General features: G+C 26.4%; 1 protein-coding gene across 3 annotated transcripts; it reads right to left on the bottom strand.

Annotated features, from left to right (window-relative positions):
• Positions 1–429: 429 nt before the first annotated feature.
• Positions 430–20702, bottom strand: LOC122519786 (inositol hexakisphosphate kinase 1). Of its 3 annotated transcripts, XM_043639481.1 has the most exons (8): positions 19757–19845; positions 13264–13433; positions 13054–13170; positions 11546–11672; positions 10028–10107; positions 9207–9382; positions 8613–8818; positions 430–1445 (listed from the first exon to the last, which is right to left on the bottom strand). In XM_043639481.1, exons 4-8 carry the CDS (start codon positions 11665–11667, stop codon positions 677–679), a joined length of 1353 nt encoding a protein of 450 aa, XP_043495416.1. In that variant the 5' UTR covers positions 11668–11672; positions 13054–13170; positions 13264–13433; positions 19757–19845; the 3' UTR covers positions 430–676. The 3 variants fall into 3 exon arrangements, with proteins under 3 accessions (XP_043495416.1, XP_043495414.1, XP_043495415.1); XM_043639479.1 differs by lacking the exons at positions 13054–13170; positions 13264–13433 and adding an exon at positions 20459–20702 and having other exon boundaries at positions 19757–19883; XM_043639480.1 differs by having other exon boundaries at positions 13054–13433.
• Positions 20703–20730: the final 28 nt, after the last annotated feature.

Below are 20730 nucleotides of genomic sequence, written 5' to 3'. Positions count from 1 at the left end.
TATACATACATACATACATGCACACATATATATTGTATATATACAAAATACTTGAAAGTAATTTATATTTATATAGAGAGAGAGAAAAGAGAAACCGCGCGGATAAAATTATATATAATTTTTTACAAAATACATTCGCAAATTCTCGAAAATGTGTGTTTCTATCTTTTTCTTTTTTTCTTTTATTTAGTTTTTTTTTTTTTTTTAGAAATTATATATGTACACGCTCTAATCTCTAATTGAACTCTACGCTTCTCTCGGAAGAATTCTATCTTCGTTCTCTCTTTCCCTTTTATATATATATATGTTTTATTTGTTTTTTTATTATTATTTTTTTTTAAATATTCATATATATATTTTTGTTATATTTTCATATAATTTATTACCTTATCAATTTCACTCATCCTTTCTTATTCGTAAGTTTCTGCGTTTTTGTTTTTCCACCCTTTCACCGTTAAGACGATCACACTCGTATAATTTCCTTCCCGAAAGTGTCCAAAAATAAATAGCAATCATTTTGCATTTTTTTTTAAATCTTATTTCTTTTTCTTCTTGTTAATGATAAAAGAGAGTTCTCATTTTCTCCGATACATATACATGTTCCTTATTTATTTATTTATTTATTTACTTTTAATAGCCACAACAATAGTCATATTGGTATAGAAAAAGGAAGTCCTTAACCTTCTGTCAATATTTCCATTAATAATCGTTTTAGGCTATCCAAACCAGTCAAAAAACCACAGTCAGGACCCTGATGAACCATAGAGCTAGAATTACATGCTAATGCTAAACTACTCCGTCCAAAGGTAGTATGTGCAAAGTCTATTATTCTGACATCTACCATAGCTTCTTGAACGACCGATGTTGAAGAGGATTGTTCAGTTTTAACTCGGAATCTTTTCGAAATATTATTTGTCTTTAATTCATCTTGATCTTGTCTTTCATCATCATAAGAACGTAAACGAAGTTTGTGCCTATTACGTTTCAATCCGCATTCACTTCTAATGTCCATATCCGAACTAGTGTCTTCCGAATTAGCAGCTATATGTTGACCGAAACAATATTCTTCTCCGCTGCTACTACTGTACAACATCCAATTGTCATAAGATGAGGATTGAACCACCGTATTGATCAAACTCGGTGGGGGATCCATAAATACGGTTTCCTCGTTAACTGGATAAAATGCTGTTGTATTTTTAGCACCTCTAGCTGCAGCCTCACCAAAACCACGGTGCAATGCTGCCTGGCTTACTTCTTCCTGCGCTGAAAGATTATAGTCCGTTGAATTATTGCTTGTATCTGCGTCATAACATGTATCCGAACCACCTGGTGTATTTTCCATGAAACTTAGGTCATTAGATTCTTCCTCAACGTGAAGGGATGTTGAATGTCTGTGCGTTGTAAATTCTTCTATTTGATATCCTTCGTACACTATAAGCAACGAGCTGAAAAATTTTTATACACGTTATCATTCGTCTTTTTTTGATTAACTGATCTATTAATCGTCAAAATGAAAAATCATTCACAAACTGAAGCCCGATGTAATTCCATGTTTTGAAGATTTTCCAATTTTATTGCTGAAGCGTTAATTTGACATTTAATTTTTTATATTGATAATTGATTGAGATAAATAATATATGTATACATTATTAATATATATTATTATAATTTTAAATATATAAATATATAATAAATGTAATATATATAATAAATTAATAAATTTAATATAACATCTATTGTAACAATACATTTTACAATGTTTGATCGAATATTTTATGCGCAAAGTTTATAAAAAAAAATGAATAGCTTTTTAAACTAATAATTTAATGAGACGAAAATAATGATGATAATTACGATGATGATGATGATGATGATGATGATGATAATGGTAATTATGATTGAGAATTTATTGAGAAAAAAGGTAAAAGAAAAAATTAAAATATTTTCACGTAGTGCATTTCTAATTTTTTTTTTCTTTTCCCTGGATCGACAAATTATTAATACACATAATATTCTTCAACAAGATGGATATGTCAATTTAGTTTATAAAAAAAGAAGAAAAAAATTTGAAGAAGAAGAAGAAGAAAAAGAGTTCATGCGAGATTAATTAATGCCAAAGAATGACATTGACATTTATTTATCAGATAAGAAAAATATGAACGATAATTAAACGATCCATTCTCGAATATGGCTTAAGAATTTTTCTATTATTTCAACGCATTATCTCGTATTATTTACACGTAAGTAAATACGTAAAACTTGATCGTAAGATACATGATATTTATTATCGTGAACGATTTTACATGAGCTCTCAATTGTCTATTTATCGAACAACGATTGATCATCGATCATCAATCCCATACGAAAATATCAAAATAAATTAATTTGCACCTTTTACAAATTTTGCATATGTTCAAACATCATTTATTTGCCAAACGTATATATATCTCATTTCATGCATCGATGTATTTCAAAAAAAAGAAAAAGAGAAGAAAATAAGAAATGTTCAAAATATTTCCTCATGACCGATATACGTCATGTTTATTAAATAATCGATTAAGAAAGATGACGTGTCAAAGTTACACGCAATGACTAATCGACGTCATCATCCTTTAAAAGATCTTAATCAATAAAAGTTTATTGCTATAAACGATAAGTCGATAAACATAATTATATATATATAAATATTACGTTATAACGACGTAAATTGTATACGTCATCGTACGACTCAACTTTATCCTCGTCACATACAAAGAAATAAAATTGGAAAAAAAGAGAAGACAAAAAAAAAGCAATTTAACAACAAAAAAGAATAAAAACCAAAAATCCCACTCGCAATGTGTTTAAAATATATTTTATTTCTTTTATTTTTATTCTCTTTATTGTCGAAAGGAGGAAGAAGAAAAAGAAGAAGAAGGAAATACAGCAAAAAAGATAAGTAATATTGCTTATTCGCCTTAATAATACAACAACAACACCAACAACAACAATAGCAACATTAACAACAACAATGCTAAAATAATTATATACATACAAGATGGAATTTAATAATTAAAAACTATAAACACACGTGCCTTTCTTGAAATCTTTTTTCAAATTTCTAGTGACATCATAATTTTACGAGACACTTTTTTTATGCTTTAAGAAACATGGCTTCTGTTCGCAAGCGCATGATGTGTCCATGTTGCATATGCAAATGTTTATTCATTCTTTATATATGTTTGTATGTGTGCATATGCATACGTTAAATTATAATGTACGATGATTTCAGAAAGAACGTGTTTAAATTATAAATTTTCTTTCTTTCTTTTGTTTTAATTAAAAAATTAAAAGAAGAACACCTTTTTATATGTTTTCTTTTCAATTTATCAATTAAGCACATAATTATGTTTAAGATCACAATCTCGATAATTCAAATAAATCACACAAAAACTAATTAATAATAAATTCAATCCTGTATGTATATATATATATATATATGTGTGTAAAATTATGTTAAATAAGCGGATATATCTATTATATAGTAGTCGATATTATTTCTAAAGTTATTTTTATATTCCCTTTATGAGATTGTGCAAAAATAATAAAAAGAAAAAAAATAGCGAGCGTGTTAAAGCATATCAATGAATTCAAACGAGACGAAAAAAGAAAAATAAAGAAAAACAGAAAAAGTAAATACAATAAGAAGAAAAAGACAAAGAAAATGAAATTACATTAAAGCAAAGCAAAGATAATCGATAAAAGCAGATTGTGATCTTGTATCGTTCGATTCAAGGTAAAACGAGACTTTTTTTCTCGTTCTTTATGATAGTATAGTTTTATATAACTATTAAATATTAAATTTCATACATAAACTAAAAACAAACAAAAATACTCATCGTTATGTATATATATATATATTTTTATTATTGTAATTCTTTTTTAAAACTAATTCCGTTGAAAATATTTCAAATATTAGGTTAAAAATACCTAATCTACTATATATAACAGGGCTTTTCAAAGTATGGGTCGCGATCCCACGCGAGGTGGTCATGCAACTAAATTTGAAATAGTAGAAAAACTAAAAAATTTCTAAACGCGCAACGACAGAAAATTAATTTAAAATCAGTTTATCAATTCTACCACGTATATATAATACGTCTATAAGTTTATGTTAATGAAAGATAAGATAGCATTGAATCTGTATTCAGGTTTGCGATAATATTTGCTCGGATAAAAAGGGATCGCCAAATGGAAATGTTTGAGAAACCCTGACGATACGTAACTAATTTATTTCATCATTTATAACAATAATATCAATATTTTAACTAAATTTAATTAAATTTATACGAGCTAAAAGTATATTTTATTATTTTCCATTTTTGTCTTTCATTTATTTCATGTTTCTTTTTTTTTTTTTTTAAGAGTCACGCAACTACCGAAAGCCATATACGAGATAAGATTTTACGATTCATATCATCATCGTCGTCATCGTGAGATGAAATTTCTATTTACATTTGAAGATCTAATCTATTATTTTTATGTGAAATTCACTATGCTAGTTAAACATGACGCCACGCGCGCGCACATATGCACACACGTGTTATTGCGTTGAAATATTCAAACGGAACTTATGATACTTTGAAAATAAACGGATTGTTGTTGAATTATTTTGTTAACCATGTTACTAAACATTTGTTATATATCACAGATGAGCATTTTTATTTATTTATTTATTTTTTCTTTATGTATCACGATAGATCTCGACAAATTTTTTAACTGTAATGCAAACAATGACCTATTTATAAACTTATTAATATTAACGTTTCGATTAATAACATGATATAAATTATTATTATTGTAATACAATAATGATATTATTATACAATCTACATAATACAAACGTAATAAAACGCAATTGTATATGATAAATAAAAAAATAGATCGAATTAGCCAATAAATAATGACAGAAATTTTAATATAAAAATATATATGTGTGTGTATTATTTATTTAAATATAAATTATTAAAAATTTCGATATTACTTATTAGTTAACACAATACAACAATAATGATAATAATAATAATAATAAATAATAATAACAATAAATAATAACGATGAAAGAAGTACCATTACCAATATTATAGTATATTTCCCAAAATACGAGAAAATATGAGAAAGAATTTGTTAGTTTACGGATCATAATTCAAAAATTTTTCTCTTTTATGGAATAAAAGTCGACTATATTGCTTTACCCGCACAAACAAAAAGCTTAATTAAAGTTTACTCTGATTACATTGCAAAACATGGAAAGTACACGCATACCCTGATACAAAAGCAAAGAGCGAGAAAAAGAGAGAGAGAGAGAGGAAGGCAAAAAAAAAAAGTTATGTCAAGAATCATAAAATGGAAAATTACCCGATAAATAAAGACACGTATAAACTTATATATATAAGCGTGTTTAAACGATACAAACTACGCATATTGTTTGCAGAGTAACCTTGACAAATGTGAAACATTTGTTTATGTGTATCGCGTATTCGATTAACATCTGTATCATTTGTGTGTAAAGAATTTTAAATCTGTTAAATTATTTGAAAATTTTATTTTAAAACCAACGGTAGTTAAGTTATTTTTATCGTTGTTAATGCCGTAAATGTAACATAGAAAACGATGTCTACATCAAATCCAATATATACTAAATATGAGAATATATATATATATATAATTCAAAATAAAACTATCTCCGTATTCAAAATTATTTTTCGTTAAAATAATATTTTTTTTATTCAATATCTCAGAATATTTTTGTTATTCTTCTTTTCTTTTGTATTTTTATGTAAACTTCAATTCACAAAATTTTACCCGAACTGCGTATTAAATTGACCCCAATAAGCTTTTTTAAGGTAAACTTTGAAAATAAAGATATATATCTCTCCCATAAACTTATAAATAAAACAGCACGCGGAGGAACACACACACTGTTTGAAATAAACGAAACGCACGAAAACGTTCTCTCTCTCTTTCTCTTTCTCTCTTTCTTTCTAAAATATCATTCGAAATCATTTTTTTTCTAAATAATAATTATCATCGTTCATTTGTGTATTAATTAACTTTACGTTTATTATTATTTTTTATTCGTCCCAACTTGATATTTTTTTTAAACGATTGCATGCGTATACCTTACAAACTTTCTGTTATTTAATTTATGAAAAAGTAAACTTTAATTTCTTATTTCGCGCGCACGTGTGTGTATGTTTTGATTAATATTTTTTAACTTTTTATTTTATCTATATTTTGTTTGTTTTTATTTTCATTAATTTTATATGAAAAGACATTCAATACACGTCATACCAAACTAAATATGTAATACAACTATGTGAAAGGTGTACATATGTATTATTTGACATGAGTTTCCAAGAGAGAAAATTGATTATAGGAAAACCATAGTTGGGTTTTTGTTAATAAAACAAGGAGATAGTCTCACTTTCTGTATAAATCGTACTATGTTTCGTGTGTAAGCCAATCAGTATTCTACGAAGTGCACAGAACAAGGATAGATTTTTGCATATACATACAACATATATAAGATAAAATACATACATATTAATAAAAGCGTTCTCTCTTTCATCGTTCATGCGATATAGAATCTAAAATGGTGGCTTTATCAGGCAAGGGCAGTCGTTTGTAAATAAAAAAAAAAATAAATAGAAGATATGTATATTATTGGGAAACTATACAAAAAAAAATACGTACGAGAGATGGATTGAAAAGTTTTTAGTTTTATTTTGAAAAATTTTAAAATTAATTTGACAGAAAATAAGATTATCTCTACGTTGGCTTGAAAACTTTTCAATCCATCCCCACGTATATGTAAAAAAAAAATATTGCACACATTTTTATCAACGAATTTCAAACATAATCAGATGTTTTTGTTATACAAAATACTGATCAATTTAATACATACATATATGTATATTGATTTGACCAATAAATATTGCCAGAATTTACAGTATTATTCTAAATAAACAACACTGTATATAGCGTGGATGTGTGTGTATACTTTTTATGTATTGACAATATCTAATATTTTATATTGAAATAAATAAAATTATTTTGTATATTATATAATAATTCCAACATCAATATTGGTCAACTCAATATATTTATACGCATATGCAAATGTTTTATGAAATAAGCGATATATGATCGGCTAGTGTAGCTCGCAAAAGAATAATGATTATTATAATGAATACCTCAATGATCTCATTAATTTTACTCGGAGAGAACAAAAAAATGCACGAAAATATTTTGTTTTTTTTTTCAATTTTACGATTGTCTTAACATTCGCACACATATTGCACATTATTTTCGGTGCAATAACAGAAACCAAAAAGAAAAAAGAAAAATAATTAAACCAATTATTCCAACTAGATAAATTTAAAAAGTTGCATGTAATTATATAATATTATAAAAATTCATAAACACAATATAAAAAATTTTTACAAGAAGAAAGAAAATGTAACTCTTCCGCAATATGTCCAAGAGATAAACATTAAAGGGAATGATTCGAGCTGTATTTTCTATTATTTCATCAATTATTCGATTATATAACGTTGTTTATTTATAAAGTTATTGTTGTGTAATAAATGTGACAATGAACTTATATGCTTGGACATTCCCCCGTTCGTCTCTCTCTCTCTCTCTCTCATTTTCTATCTTACTCACACTTATTTACCTTCGTGCATCATTTTTCAAGCGTATAACACATTTCATCGAGGATCTAATGTTAATGTTCTAATAATTAGACGACCAACAGAAGATCTCTCGATCATTATAACATAACACGTTCCACTTACTTTATTTACACGATCGATTAAATGTCGAGAACAACAGTTTTATACTTATAAAAATAAATAACAACAACAAGAACCAACGACTAATTTCTTTTCCTCTTTCTCTAATGAGGTAATCACCGATGTGTCATTAATTCACGAATAAACTATTCACCCTTATAATTAGATAATGTAAGAGCAACTTCTGACATTTTACGATACTCACACCGAGTGATTCATCGAACGGCTTAAATAACACACTATCTCTATATAGAAATATTGATATACGTATATAGAAATTTATAAAACTATAGTCATATCTATGTACGTATGTATACGAGAGGGGGTTTAGTTGCAACTAAGAATAGATTAACTAAAACCTTTTGAAAAGATAAAAACGTGCCGTGTGAATGTCATTGAACAATTATTACGGTATAATTATTTTTTTTTTTCCTTTCTTTTTTCATTATCAATCAAATCTTTCGTGCATTTTTTTTTCTTTCTTTTTTAATCTCCTCGAAATTATCACATACAAAAGAAAAATATTTCTAATCGAGAGCGTGTGCTAGTGAATAAATAAAGTAATAATGAAATTATTTGTCGTTTGCGAATATGAGAATGAATGAATAAATCAATAATTAAATAAATCGATTGATCAATAACAAGACAAATTAACGAATAGAAAACGGTATTGGATATATTTAAAAGGATATTGTCATTATTATTAATATTATTACTATTGTTATTACTATTATTAATATATATATATATATGTATAATGAAAAAAAAATCTCTTACCACGAGTAGAACCGATAGCTACTTTGTCTTTCGATAGCACGACGCAATAGTTCTAATCGAGATATCACCCTTTCAATAACCAATGTTCTTAAACAAAAGCCATTGTGAAAGAATCGATATAAGGCAGCTTTAAAACCTTCTTCATTTAATTCTCTGCCCCAATATTTGTCTCTTTTAATATAATGATCCGAATCAACTTGATATACCTAAAAGATGCAACATACAGAGACACACAGATATTTATATACATATTCTTCCATTATTATCTATGATATTTATATATATATATATCTATTAAGGTGGATCAGAAGTATTTAGGTAAATTTAAAAATTTTTGCAGAATATTTCTTGTTTTTTTTTCAAATTATTACAATCAATCGAAAATGTGTGGTTTTTTTTTACGAGAAGTATTGCGAATTCTTTTTTAAATTACTTATGAACTTTTGACCCATCCTATTGTACATCGTACATTATGAAAACGCATTAAAGTTAAATCTTTTTTACGATCTTCCATAATCTCGTGTTTTTTTGAATATTTTTCTTTTATTTTTATAATCATCTAGATAAATGCATACACAGATAAACTCAACCAACCTGCATTCCACACAATCGTACACCCAAAGAAGCCGACGTACTAGCGGCACATTTTGCTATTTGTTTGCTTCGCTTTTCAGCGCTGGCATCATCGCCATGTTGTCTGGTCCCCATTTTTAAATCGAGTATACACGGATGGGTATATTGAGAAGTTATATTCTCCAATAATAGGAAATCTGTTTGAAATAAAAATTTCAATTCGGTCACGAATTCAACAAAACTTTATCTTATTTATACAATAATAAAAAGAAGAAAATCAAATCAAATTAAAATCAAAATTTTAAATAAAAAATTATTTGTTCTATGACGTGCAATCATTACATTTTCATTTAATTTAATCGATTTCATCGATTACTTATACAAGTAAACAATTAAAATAAAATAAAATAAAATAAAATAATAAATAAATAATTACTCGGTATATATATTATATTCGATTAACATTTTTGATCCATCGATTTCATCACAAACTAAACTTGACTCTTTATATACAAGTTGGTATTGGTTGCCTATAAGATACTAGACACGAAAATAGTAACGATCCTCCCCCTTCCTTCTCGTTTCTTCTAAACTTTAAATGTCCCGCATAGCTACGCACTTTCTCATATATTACTTTGAACCAATCGAAATTAATCGAATTTATGCAATGAAGAGGAGGAGGACGACGACGACGACGACGATGACGATTACAACGTCCAGCTATAATATTCATTGTTTGTTAAGCATTACCATACGAAAGGATTTACATAACAAACGAACACATTTATCAATTGAATAAAATTTTTCAATTAAATTGTAAGTATTTAGAATAAAACACGTACACTGTCTGTTAGATGCGCTGTCCAAATGCATTTCTGGTTTTAATATATCGATCGTACTGTTTCTACGATGTATTCTCATCCTGAAAAGGAAAAGATAAAAAGAACTAATGTAATAATATTATTTACATATAATACGTATTTTATATATTTATTTGTTTTTGTTTTACTTTTATCTAACTCCAATTAAAAATAATGTTTTTCTTCGAAATAGGAAAATAAAAGACAAAAAAATACTTTGGCAAACGAAAGGAATTGCGAACAAGTGTTCGTTAAAAAATGAAATTCTCAGACTTTACCAAAATTGTTTGAATAAGATTAGATAAAATATTTCTACTATTATATATATGTCGTGTAAAGATAAATAAGAAATACAAATAGTTATTTGATTGATCATTCGAGTATATCAACCTATCAAACAATATGCGAGGAATGATAGAAATATCGATATCGATATCGATATAGGCGTTAATTGTGGAATGAAAAATCTCATTAAGTTATAAATAATATCACAAGTACAATATATATTTATCTGAAACAGATCGCAATGATTTTAATTATAAGATACGTTTTTCAATTAATTATTACAGTATCTAATTGTAAGTTAGTTTTTCTATCTATCTCTTTCTTTCTATATTCCTCATGAAATTATTCCACGATGAATAGAAATATGACATACTTGAACTTAGTCCAGAAATAATCTTTGTATAAATTTGACATATACGTATATTACCGTTTCCTTGATTATCTCTATAGTAGTAAAAGAAGATATCTAACGGATTACTGCGAAATTGTACGAAATTCTAACGCTCGTTAGATTATGCTATGTAGTATGTTATATAACAATTACATAATGTCAAAATTATAATTTTACTTAAACTATATTATATTTATACTATATATTATAGAATAGTATAAGTATAAGGCTATTTAATATATAATAACAGTTATATATATATTCCAGTATGTATAGTATAATTAATATATTCATTTAATAAATATAGTACAATATAATATAATAACTAGTATATACTATACCACACACAGGGCTTCTCAGAATGTGGGTCGCGACTCCATATGGGTTCGAATAACAAATGTAAGTTTGAAAGGTATCAGAAATATTAGCAAAACTAAAATATTCCTGGACACGCAACGACCGAAAATTAATTCGAAACCAGTTTAACAACATTACACGTATAGTAACGTCTGTTAGTTTATGATTATAAAAAAGAGAAGATAGTATATAGAATCTATATTCAGGGTCGTGGAAATATTTGTTCCGATAAAAGGGAGTCGTCAAATGGATAAGTTTGAGAAACCCTGTATTATACTATAATTATAATTATTAGTATATATATATATTTTTTAAATATTTTTACTTATTGTTAGTTTAGTATAATACGATGATATACTAAAATGAATAAACAAAATATTACAGTCTTTACGTTAAATATAATTTTTGTTATAAAAAAAAAAAAAAAGAAATATTATCTTGTCAAATAGAAAAATAAAACAACAAACCTGAGTACGTCGTCGCGTTTCCTCTTAGTCGAACTTTTTCCTTGACGATTATTATCTTGTTCTCTAAAACTTGGGCTGTATCTTTTATCTAACGTAACTTCACCGCTACTGGAGGCCTGCATTACACCTGAAACATCGTCCCAATTGATTAGTCTAACGATTCTAATTGCCACAAAATAAGAAAGAATTTTCTTTTTTTTTTCCTTTTTCTAGCTTTTTAATCATTTCTTTTGTTGCGTTTTCATTTGATTATATCTATTGTAAGAGACAAATTATTATATTAAAGAGAATTTCTTTTTTTCTTTTTTTATATATACACACACATATATATATTATGCATTATTTATTATATATATACATATGTATATATAATTTATATACCGACAATATGTTGCAGTTAATTTCTTACGAAATTATCTGGATATCAGACAAAATGCAAAGACAATCATTATACAAAATTATGTATATATTTATAAAGAGATAGATAGATAGATAGATAGATAAATAGATATACGTATACATATATTAACGTGTACACGTCGTTTATATACACGTTACTAATCTACAGAAAATATATTAAGAGAGAAATAAAGAAAAAGAGGAAGAGAGAGAGAGAAAAAGAGAAATAGATAAATAGAGAAAGAGAATAGATCGTTGCATTTGGTATTTCGAAGTTGTTTTGCTTAAAAATTAAACGCGTTTTACTTAAATCTAAGACACTTTTCTTATACATTATAATAACAATAACAATAACAACAACAACAACAATAATAATAATAATAATAATAATAATAATAATAATAATAATAATAATAATAATAATGATAATAATAATAATAATAATGATAATAATAATAATAATAATAACAACAACAACAACAATAACAATAACAATGATAATGATAATAGTAATAATAATATAATAACAATAAAGTTAATACGCACGGCCCCTTTTCAACGGGATGTGCTGTGGAAGTAAACAATTTCGTATGATATAATTTAAAAATTAATTTAAAAAAAAAAAAAGAAAACAAAAAAACAGAAAAAGAAAAACGATGGACGTTCGAAAAAGAAACAAAATTCTAATTCTTAAAAATGAATCGTTGATACACAATTGAAATGATTAAAACTAATGTTTAATATAAGAACAAAAGTATAGTGTCAACAGAAAATAATAATGAATCGAATTTCGTTATTAGAAATTTCGCTATGGATTTTTTACGAATAATAACTATGTATAATGATTGCATAAATGATTTTGACTGAAAGAAACATATACGAAGAGAATCACAGGCAATATTAGGGAAATACGATTTATAACTGCATAAAAAAAAAGAGAAAAAAACGAAATATCTTTTTGCTTTTAAATCTTTTGATTATTATTATTATTATTATATATATATATATATATTATATATATATATATATATATTTTTTTTTTTCCTGATCTTCAGATATCTAATATCACACGATGGATATATATTGATGATCAGCAACATAATACAAACCCCGAGCATTGGCCAAGGAGTAGCAAATGGAATTTGTTCAGGGCACTAGTGGGTCTGCAAGCAGGCCATGCCTCGATTCCCAGACACGTATCCTTGTGACTATTGGCTCTCGGGATACTTAAAAGAAAATGTTCTTTGCTAGACAATCATCAAACATATCGTAGTTGATGCATTCATTCATTTTTTGGTTTGTTTTTTTTTGATGTATACTCAAACTTGCGTTCCCTATCCGTTGATAATTCCGTGTCACTGTGCACACAATATCCACCGTCTCAATATCCCCATTACTTTCATCTGATCCTAACCATGGTCGTACAAATGGACTGCATCCTTGCACACTGACGTATACCTTACAAAACCGATGAATCTCTCTCTGGCTTCTGTAAGTGCACATAATCATGTATTGTGCAACATTTTCCAAATGCCCAAACGTGGCATTTCGAAGCCAATTAAATCAATTATTATTGAATATATGTGTATTTGTGTGTATATCGATTTAAAAAACAAGAAAACAAAAAATTGAAATATTTTTATTTTATTAATCTCTAATTTGTCAGTATAAAAGAAGAGGAAGGAAATTGAATAATTATTTTGTTTTACAAGTTTTGACACATATATGTATATATACTCCAAGTGTATAATAATTTGTTATATTTCGTCTTACTAACAATTCCAAAAAAAAAAAACAAAGTGCAAAGTGTCTTTGTACTTATATACTGCAAATTATCGATAATTCGTTAAATTTTGAATTACAGTCAAAATTCGAACAAATGCATAAACGTATTACCGATTATTATGAAAGTGAATTAAATCAAAATATTGTTGAAAAATTAATTTTATGATTTATCTCATATCAAAAATTAATTTATATTATAAAATAAATCGTAAAATTAATTTCTTTACATTTCTTTTTTTTTTACTTAATCCACGGTAATGCATAATAATCGGTCCAAATAATAATAATAAAATTGTAAATTTTCGAGATCAACTGCATTGAAGAAAAAGAGTGGGCGAGAGAGGGGGGGATAGAGTAAGAAAGAAAAAACAGAAAAGAAAGCTTAGGTACTTTCGATAAGATAAAAAAAATAAAAAATTATCATCCTCTTAAGTGAAAAGATGAAATGAAGATTCACCGATAAGACATGGAATGGCAAATATAGGACAAAGAAACGATATAAAACAAGAAGACGCGTATGCATCATCGATTGTCCGATATATAAGTGTACGTCATTGTATGTCCTTCAAGCACACATTCTACGAAACATACGATACTAAAAAAAGAGGTTTCTTTACGAATGCATTGTTTCATTCCTCTACGTTTTATGACAACGAGAAACCTATTTTTTTTGTTTTTGTTAATTACAGAGACATAAAAGCAGACATCTGATTATTAATGAGCTTCGATTAATAAAAAAAAAAAAAAGATAATTTGAAATTGCATAAGAAGCCACGGATTTTTATAAATATTATCTTATCTACAACGACGGGATAAAAATACTAAATAAAAAAAAAGTAAAAAGCTAAAAGTGAACGTTTAATATGGATCATCGACGCAAGTTGTAGAAACATTTTTTAATTCGATTTATCTTAAACGATAACGAACGATTGTATCACGACGCGAAATAAAATATCAATAAAAATATTTACAAATTTCTAATTGTATACATTTTTCTCGAGAAAAAGAAAAAATAATATAGGTGATTGTAAAATAAACAAAATCTCCGTAAAAAATTTTAACAACGGAAATATATTATTTCTTCCTTACGATAGTCTCGAAAATAAAAAAAGGAAAAACACGTAGCAAATACTTATAAAAAGTTCAAATGATCGTGACCTCTTTTATAAAAAAAAAAAAATCCTGCGTTAAATTCATACGTATAGATAACAGATGGTCGATGTCAGGTGACACTGATAGTCATACGCTCGTTCCCATTTTTATACAACCTTTCCTCTCTTTTCCATTCACCAGATTCCCTTTCCACGAATTCTTACTACTACTACTACACGCCCCCACCCATACATATACACACACACGCGCGTCACGCATCATTACATACGTATATAAATTCCCATTGCTCATCTACTCGGAAAATACGTCTCTCTGTAGTATTTCAACTTGTATATTGGAGAAATGGAACGTAACGTTTGTGCATAATAAAACTTGGATATAAGATCAAGATAAGAAATATTATATAGGAGAAAAAATAAATTAAAAAAAAATATTTGCAGAAGGAGAGGGAAAAAGAAAAGAGAGAGAGAGAGAGAGAGAGAGAAAGGGAAAAAGAGAGAATGAAGAGTTCAGCAACCTGGGGAGAGTTTCAAATGGAAATACTACCTCTACCTACAACAAAAGTAGAAACTACTATCGATCGAAAGAGGAGTCTCATTTACGAGATTCTACGAAAGATCTAATTTAGTCGCATAGTGAATTTATCCATCCATCCATCCGTCTATGTATTTATATATATATATATATATATATATATATATATATATATATATTTATATCTATCTACCTGAACGTGTGAAATAGAACATGAAATTTATATTATTCGCTTATAATAAGAAAATTTTCCAACTACCGAGAGACATGATTTTCTTTCACGGTATCGTTTAAAGCTAAAGTTCTCAGAATTATTATCGTTCTGGGATAAATGCCAGTAGTAGTAATTGAAGTATTGCTGGAAATAGCTTAGCCAATTTACGCACTTTAAAACTAATATTTATCAATTTAATCTTATCTTTCATATTATTCCGATTTATTACATTAAAATAATGTTAAACGCGCGTTTGGAAATATTTAGGTTTATACAAAATATAAATATTTTGTTGCCAAGTCGTAAATAGCAATAAAAATCAAACTAGGTATCTCTCTCTCTTTCTCTTACACACTTTTTCTCTTTTTAAAATCGATATATTGAATTGGTCAATAAGTAATGTCGCAATTTTCAATAAACAAACCATTCTGCAGCGCCATTTATTTAGATAGAAAATACCAAACATTGCAGACATTTAATATTTATTTTTAATTAAACGTATTCTGCCTTTACACGTTTAGATATTAGATATTAAACATTTTGTCAATAAAAAAAAGTGCTAATATTATTTATTTTAAATATAAACAATATTAAAAATTCTGATTTTTTGATTAACCCAATAGTTTTTAAATTTTACTCACTCGAAGAAACAATTATTACATAATATTACGAATATTTAGGAACAAAAATATATATTGTACATATATTTATGACAAAATTATAGGCGAAGAAGTAAAAACAAATAAATGCTAAATGTCATGCGGGCAATAATTCATTAAAATGAAAAACGTTATCGTTTTTTTTTTACACATTATGTAGCGGTCAATAGGGTTGTTACTTCCGTGATTAACAAGCGATTACAAAAATGCAAAACTATTTTGATTATATCATAACTATTTCCAAGAACTCGTATGATTAGAAATAAGATTAAGTTTAACTGCGCATTAACTTTTTATCGAAAGCTTTTAACTGACAATGTATAATACGTACTTAGAAAAATACGTAAATATATTTATCGAGTGTGATCATTCATTGATGATCGATAATATTTAAGAACCTTGCCTATTGCAAATAACCATGACGCGATTAATTGTTATTCCGCATAGGAAACATTTAAGTATCAGTTGAATCACTCTTCTCGCATAATTATTTATCACATTCCAAACGTTTATTTTATCAAAACGCGTAATCCATACAAATTATTCATTAATTAACGAACAACGATTAATGACAATAGAAACGATTATTAATCAAATTAATTTCATACAATATTCTACTAACGCGGCGAATCATTACTTTTTTTCACTAGTTATATTCATATCATTCATATTAATTTCTCATGCACGTTTTATACTAATTTATTTATAAAACGAGATATAAAACCTTGTCGATAATAGACAAACAAACGAAAAAAAAAATGGAGATACGTATTATACAAAAATATGTGCCTGGTGTATCAAAAATTTCAACACAATTTCGAAGAAAAATTTCTCGAAAATTGTTTAGACTATTTTTTAATTTTGAATAATTTTTTTAAAGGAAAAAATTACAATCCTAAGAAATGATGACTTATCTGTATATAAATAATTTACATGAAAACTATTTTTAAGTTAACTTTTATTTTTTGTAAATATATATAAATCGAACATCTGTATGATTTATAATAGTACAACAATGAAAACTACTATTAAAACTTGACTATATTAAAATCATAGATACTAGGAAATATGTACTTGTACATTGTAGTTGTTAATGAAAGATGGTACTTCTTACCCTCGTCACGAATACGAGTAAAAATATATAGTATGTATCTTACTTTCTAAACAAAAGCCTCGTGCCTCGAATTCTTTTCTTTTTCTTTTAATTATTTTTTCTGGCAAAGACAAAGAAAAAAACACATACATTTTTAAGCATTCGGTTAAGGTTGTTGAAAGGGAAAACTAATGGTTTTGTTTATATTGGCGACGTGTTAATGCTATTAGAAAGTAATTGTTAAACCTCATGGAAATGTGAAAATATACATGTATGTGTGTATATATGAACGATACTCTTTGCAGTCATGTATTCATTAAAAAAAAAAAAAAAAAAATTAACTAATGAATGAGCTCGTTTGATCTAATCTCATGATTATTCTACTCGAATGAATCGACCTATATTTTAAAATACATTATAGTATAACATATATACATCAATGTTATAGGTCATAAAAAAGTGAACAAGTTATCCGTGAAATTCTCATGAAATATATGCATAATATACTTATTACATTTTGTATAATAAGCACAAATGAAAGAAACTGTAAAAAGTTCATGATAAAATGAGATATCAAAAAATGAAAGAGAATATATATATATATATGTGTAATTGTGTATATGTGCATATGTGTGTCCATTTTAAAATGAACTCGCAATCAGTTGATGATAAAGTTTCCTCGTGCAGCAAGTGTAGCAAAATTTTTATAATTAAGCCAATACGCAAAATGCACTTTGATCTTTATTTACGTGTTACAGATGTAACACTAAATGGGATCACTTTGTTTAATATCTCATTGGAAGAGGAATAAGTATATTAATATATATATATATATACATATGTACTGTAGATAGAAAACAATAGACTGGAATCATCAAACAGTCTCATTCAATAACTGTATCTACGTCAGGCTTATTACGATAATTTAAATTCAATGTAATTAATATTTATAATATATAGAAAAGCACCAATCAAATTAAAACGTCGAACAAAGCTTTTCATTACTTTATTGTACGATTTCGTTATAATTTTCAATATAACGTAACGATGATCTGTTCGATAAACAATTGAAATTATTATTGATATAATTTAATAGATTTATATTATATCTTTTTAATGAGTCTAATAAAATTCATATATTTTTTTATAAAGAGTATTATTTTTATATTTGATTTAATCATTTAAAATAATTATGAAATATCTTTTAATATGATGAAACGATGACTATGAAATTATCGTTGATAATAATAATCATTGTTGATAAATAATTCGAAAAATTTAAACTCGATTAATCATAACGAGAAAGAAAAATAATATATGTCGTAGATTAATATAAACCGAAAAAATTAATTTGACCGATAACATTTCTCGTTTCTTCCAGATAAAAATAATCGTTATAATGAAACGATCGAATCTTCTTTTTTTTTAACGCCGTCGTATTATTTCTTTTTCTCTATCGATGAGATAAAGGCAGAAAAGGGAAAAGGAAAGAGAACGACCCACATTTTACACGTGTTACTCCTGCCTTTTTCATTATTACACGCTTACGAAACTAATTTCTTTTTTGTGATTATTTTAATCTTATAACAACTATGTTGGAACACTCTAGAGTTCGAAGAGGAATCAAATTTATACGTATGATATTAAAATAAAAATGTATATATCCCGTTGGTGGCTTGAAAAATTTTAAGCCTAACATAGAAACAAATTTTTTTATTTAAAAAAATAAGTAAAAGTTAAATTTGTTGAGGTTCGCAACTTTTCAACCCACCCTTGCAGATGAATAAGTGTTTTAAACAACAATTTTAATTTTTTGATTTATCAAGCATTTTGATTACGTGAAATATTTATTCTTTTATTTTAAGTATTTACTTTATTTATATAATTATTTTGATTTTTAATTAGCCCATTTATTTTTTAGTTATATAAATTTAATTAAGTTATCTGTTAATTAGCATTAATTATTTAAAAAGTGATTCTCTGTATAAAAAAAAATAAATATGAGTTTGCAATTAAAAACAAAAATTGATTTATGATAATAAAACTGAAATATAACAAAGATAAATAGATATACGAGAGTGGATCGATAGTTTTGAGACTATTCTTTTCTAAATGTTAGGACTATATCGAAAAATAAAATTTATTTTTACGTTAGACTCAAAACTTTTCAATCCGCTCATATATATATAATTTAAAAAAGAACACAAATGATAAATAACTAAAAAAAAAACATTTATATATTATAAGCTTATATAGATACGTATGTTTCAATATTATCATTTATAATTATTAATAATAACATTCCAATTATGAATACAAATAGATAGACTAATTATACACATATAGAATATGCTATTGGTGAATATAATTAATATTATGATGCATCATATATAATGATATACGTTTGATCTTACCTTTAAATTTTGGGACAAACATTTGTATATCTTGTGGAATGTTTTGATAGAAGTCAAGTTCCCTGCAGTTCAATGGTTTACAAATAGTATTCTTGTTGAGTAGCAGCAGCCTTGTATGTCCACCAACCTAAGATATACAAATAAATATATATATACATAAACAATTGTTTATTTATTTCATAAAATATAAACAATAATTATAATATATAAAATAGTCGTACAGAAATTTTCTTTCACAATATGCATTATGTGTCATAAAAAAAAGAATTTGTTACCAAATTGTTAGTAATTTTAATCAAAATTTCACTTAAAAGACAGAAAAAATCAATAGAAGAATAAAATATTTGTAAACTCAAAAAAACGACTACAACTTTCTTTCTTCCTCTCTTTTCTTTTTGCATACAATTAAGCATACTCTATTGATTTGATTATAATAAAGATTAAATAAAAAACGAATAGTAATTAAATACAATTTTATTTGAACTAACGAGGTGTTAAAGATGCGAGATGTTTATTTTGATTGAATTAGAAAAATACTGTTATCTCATAGAGTAAATTCAAACATTACTTGTATTCGAACAAATTCTATTGACATTTATAACAGTCGAAAAAGAAAGAATAGGGAAGAAAGGAAGAAAAAGATGAGATAAGATTAATTAAATAAAAAGAGAAGAACAAAAATGGTATTATACATAAACATACCTGATTCTTGAGAGGATGCAACGCAACTTCTTCATCATGGTCTTGAAACGAGGAAGAGACTGGCGAAGCGTTGGTGCTATGGCACTGTGATTCAGTCTCTCCCATACCCCAAAGACCCGTCAAATATACCATACCCGCGTACTCTTACAGGATGTCAAACCAATCTCTCGGTTATATATATTTTGATTTATTTAATAATATATGTATAAGTATTATTTTTGCATAAAGACAAAAAGAGAGAAAAAGATATATATATATATATATCTATATAT

The sequence above is a fragment of the Polistes fuscatus genome, unplaced genomic scaffold (assembly GCF_010416935.1).
Source record: "Polistes fuscatus isolate 324 unplaced genomic scaffold, CU_Pfus_HIC Scaffold3, whole genome shotgun sequence".
Lineage (NCBI taxonomy): Eukaryota > Metazoa > Arthropoda > Insecta > Hymenoptera > Vespidae > Polistes > Polistes fuscatus.
This window is presented reverse-complemented; position numbering and strand designations above follow the sequence as displayed.

Coding starts and splice junctions, on each gene's coding strand:
- LOC122519786 (XM_043639479.1), bottom strand. CDS start 20,590: ATGGTATATTTGACGGGTCTTTGGGGTATGGGAGAGACTGAATCACAG. Junction 10,108..11,545: donor AAACGCGACGACGTACTCAG/GTTTGTTGTTTT, acceptor TTTCCTTTTCAG/GATGAGAATACATCGTAGAA. Junction 1,446..8,612: donor AGCTATCGGTTCTACTCGTG/GTAAGAGATTTT, acceptor AAAATTTTTCAG/CTCGTTGCTTATAGTGTACG.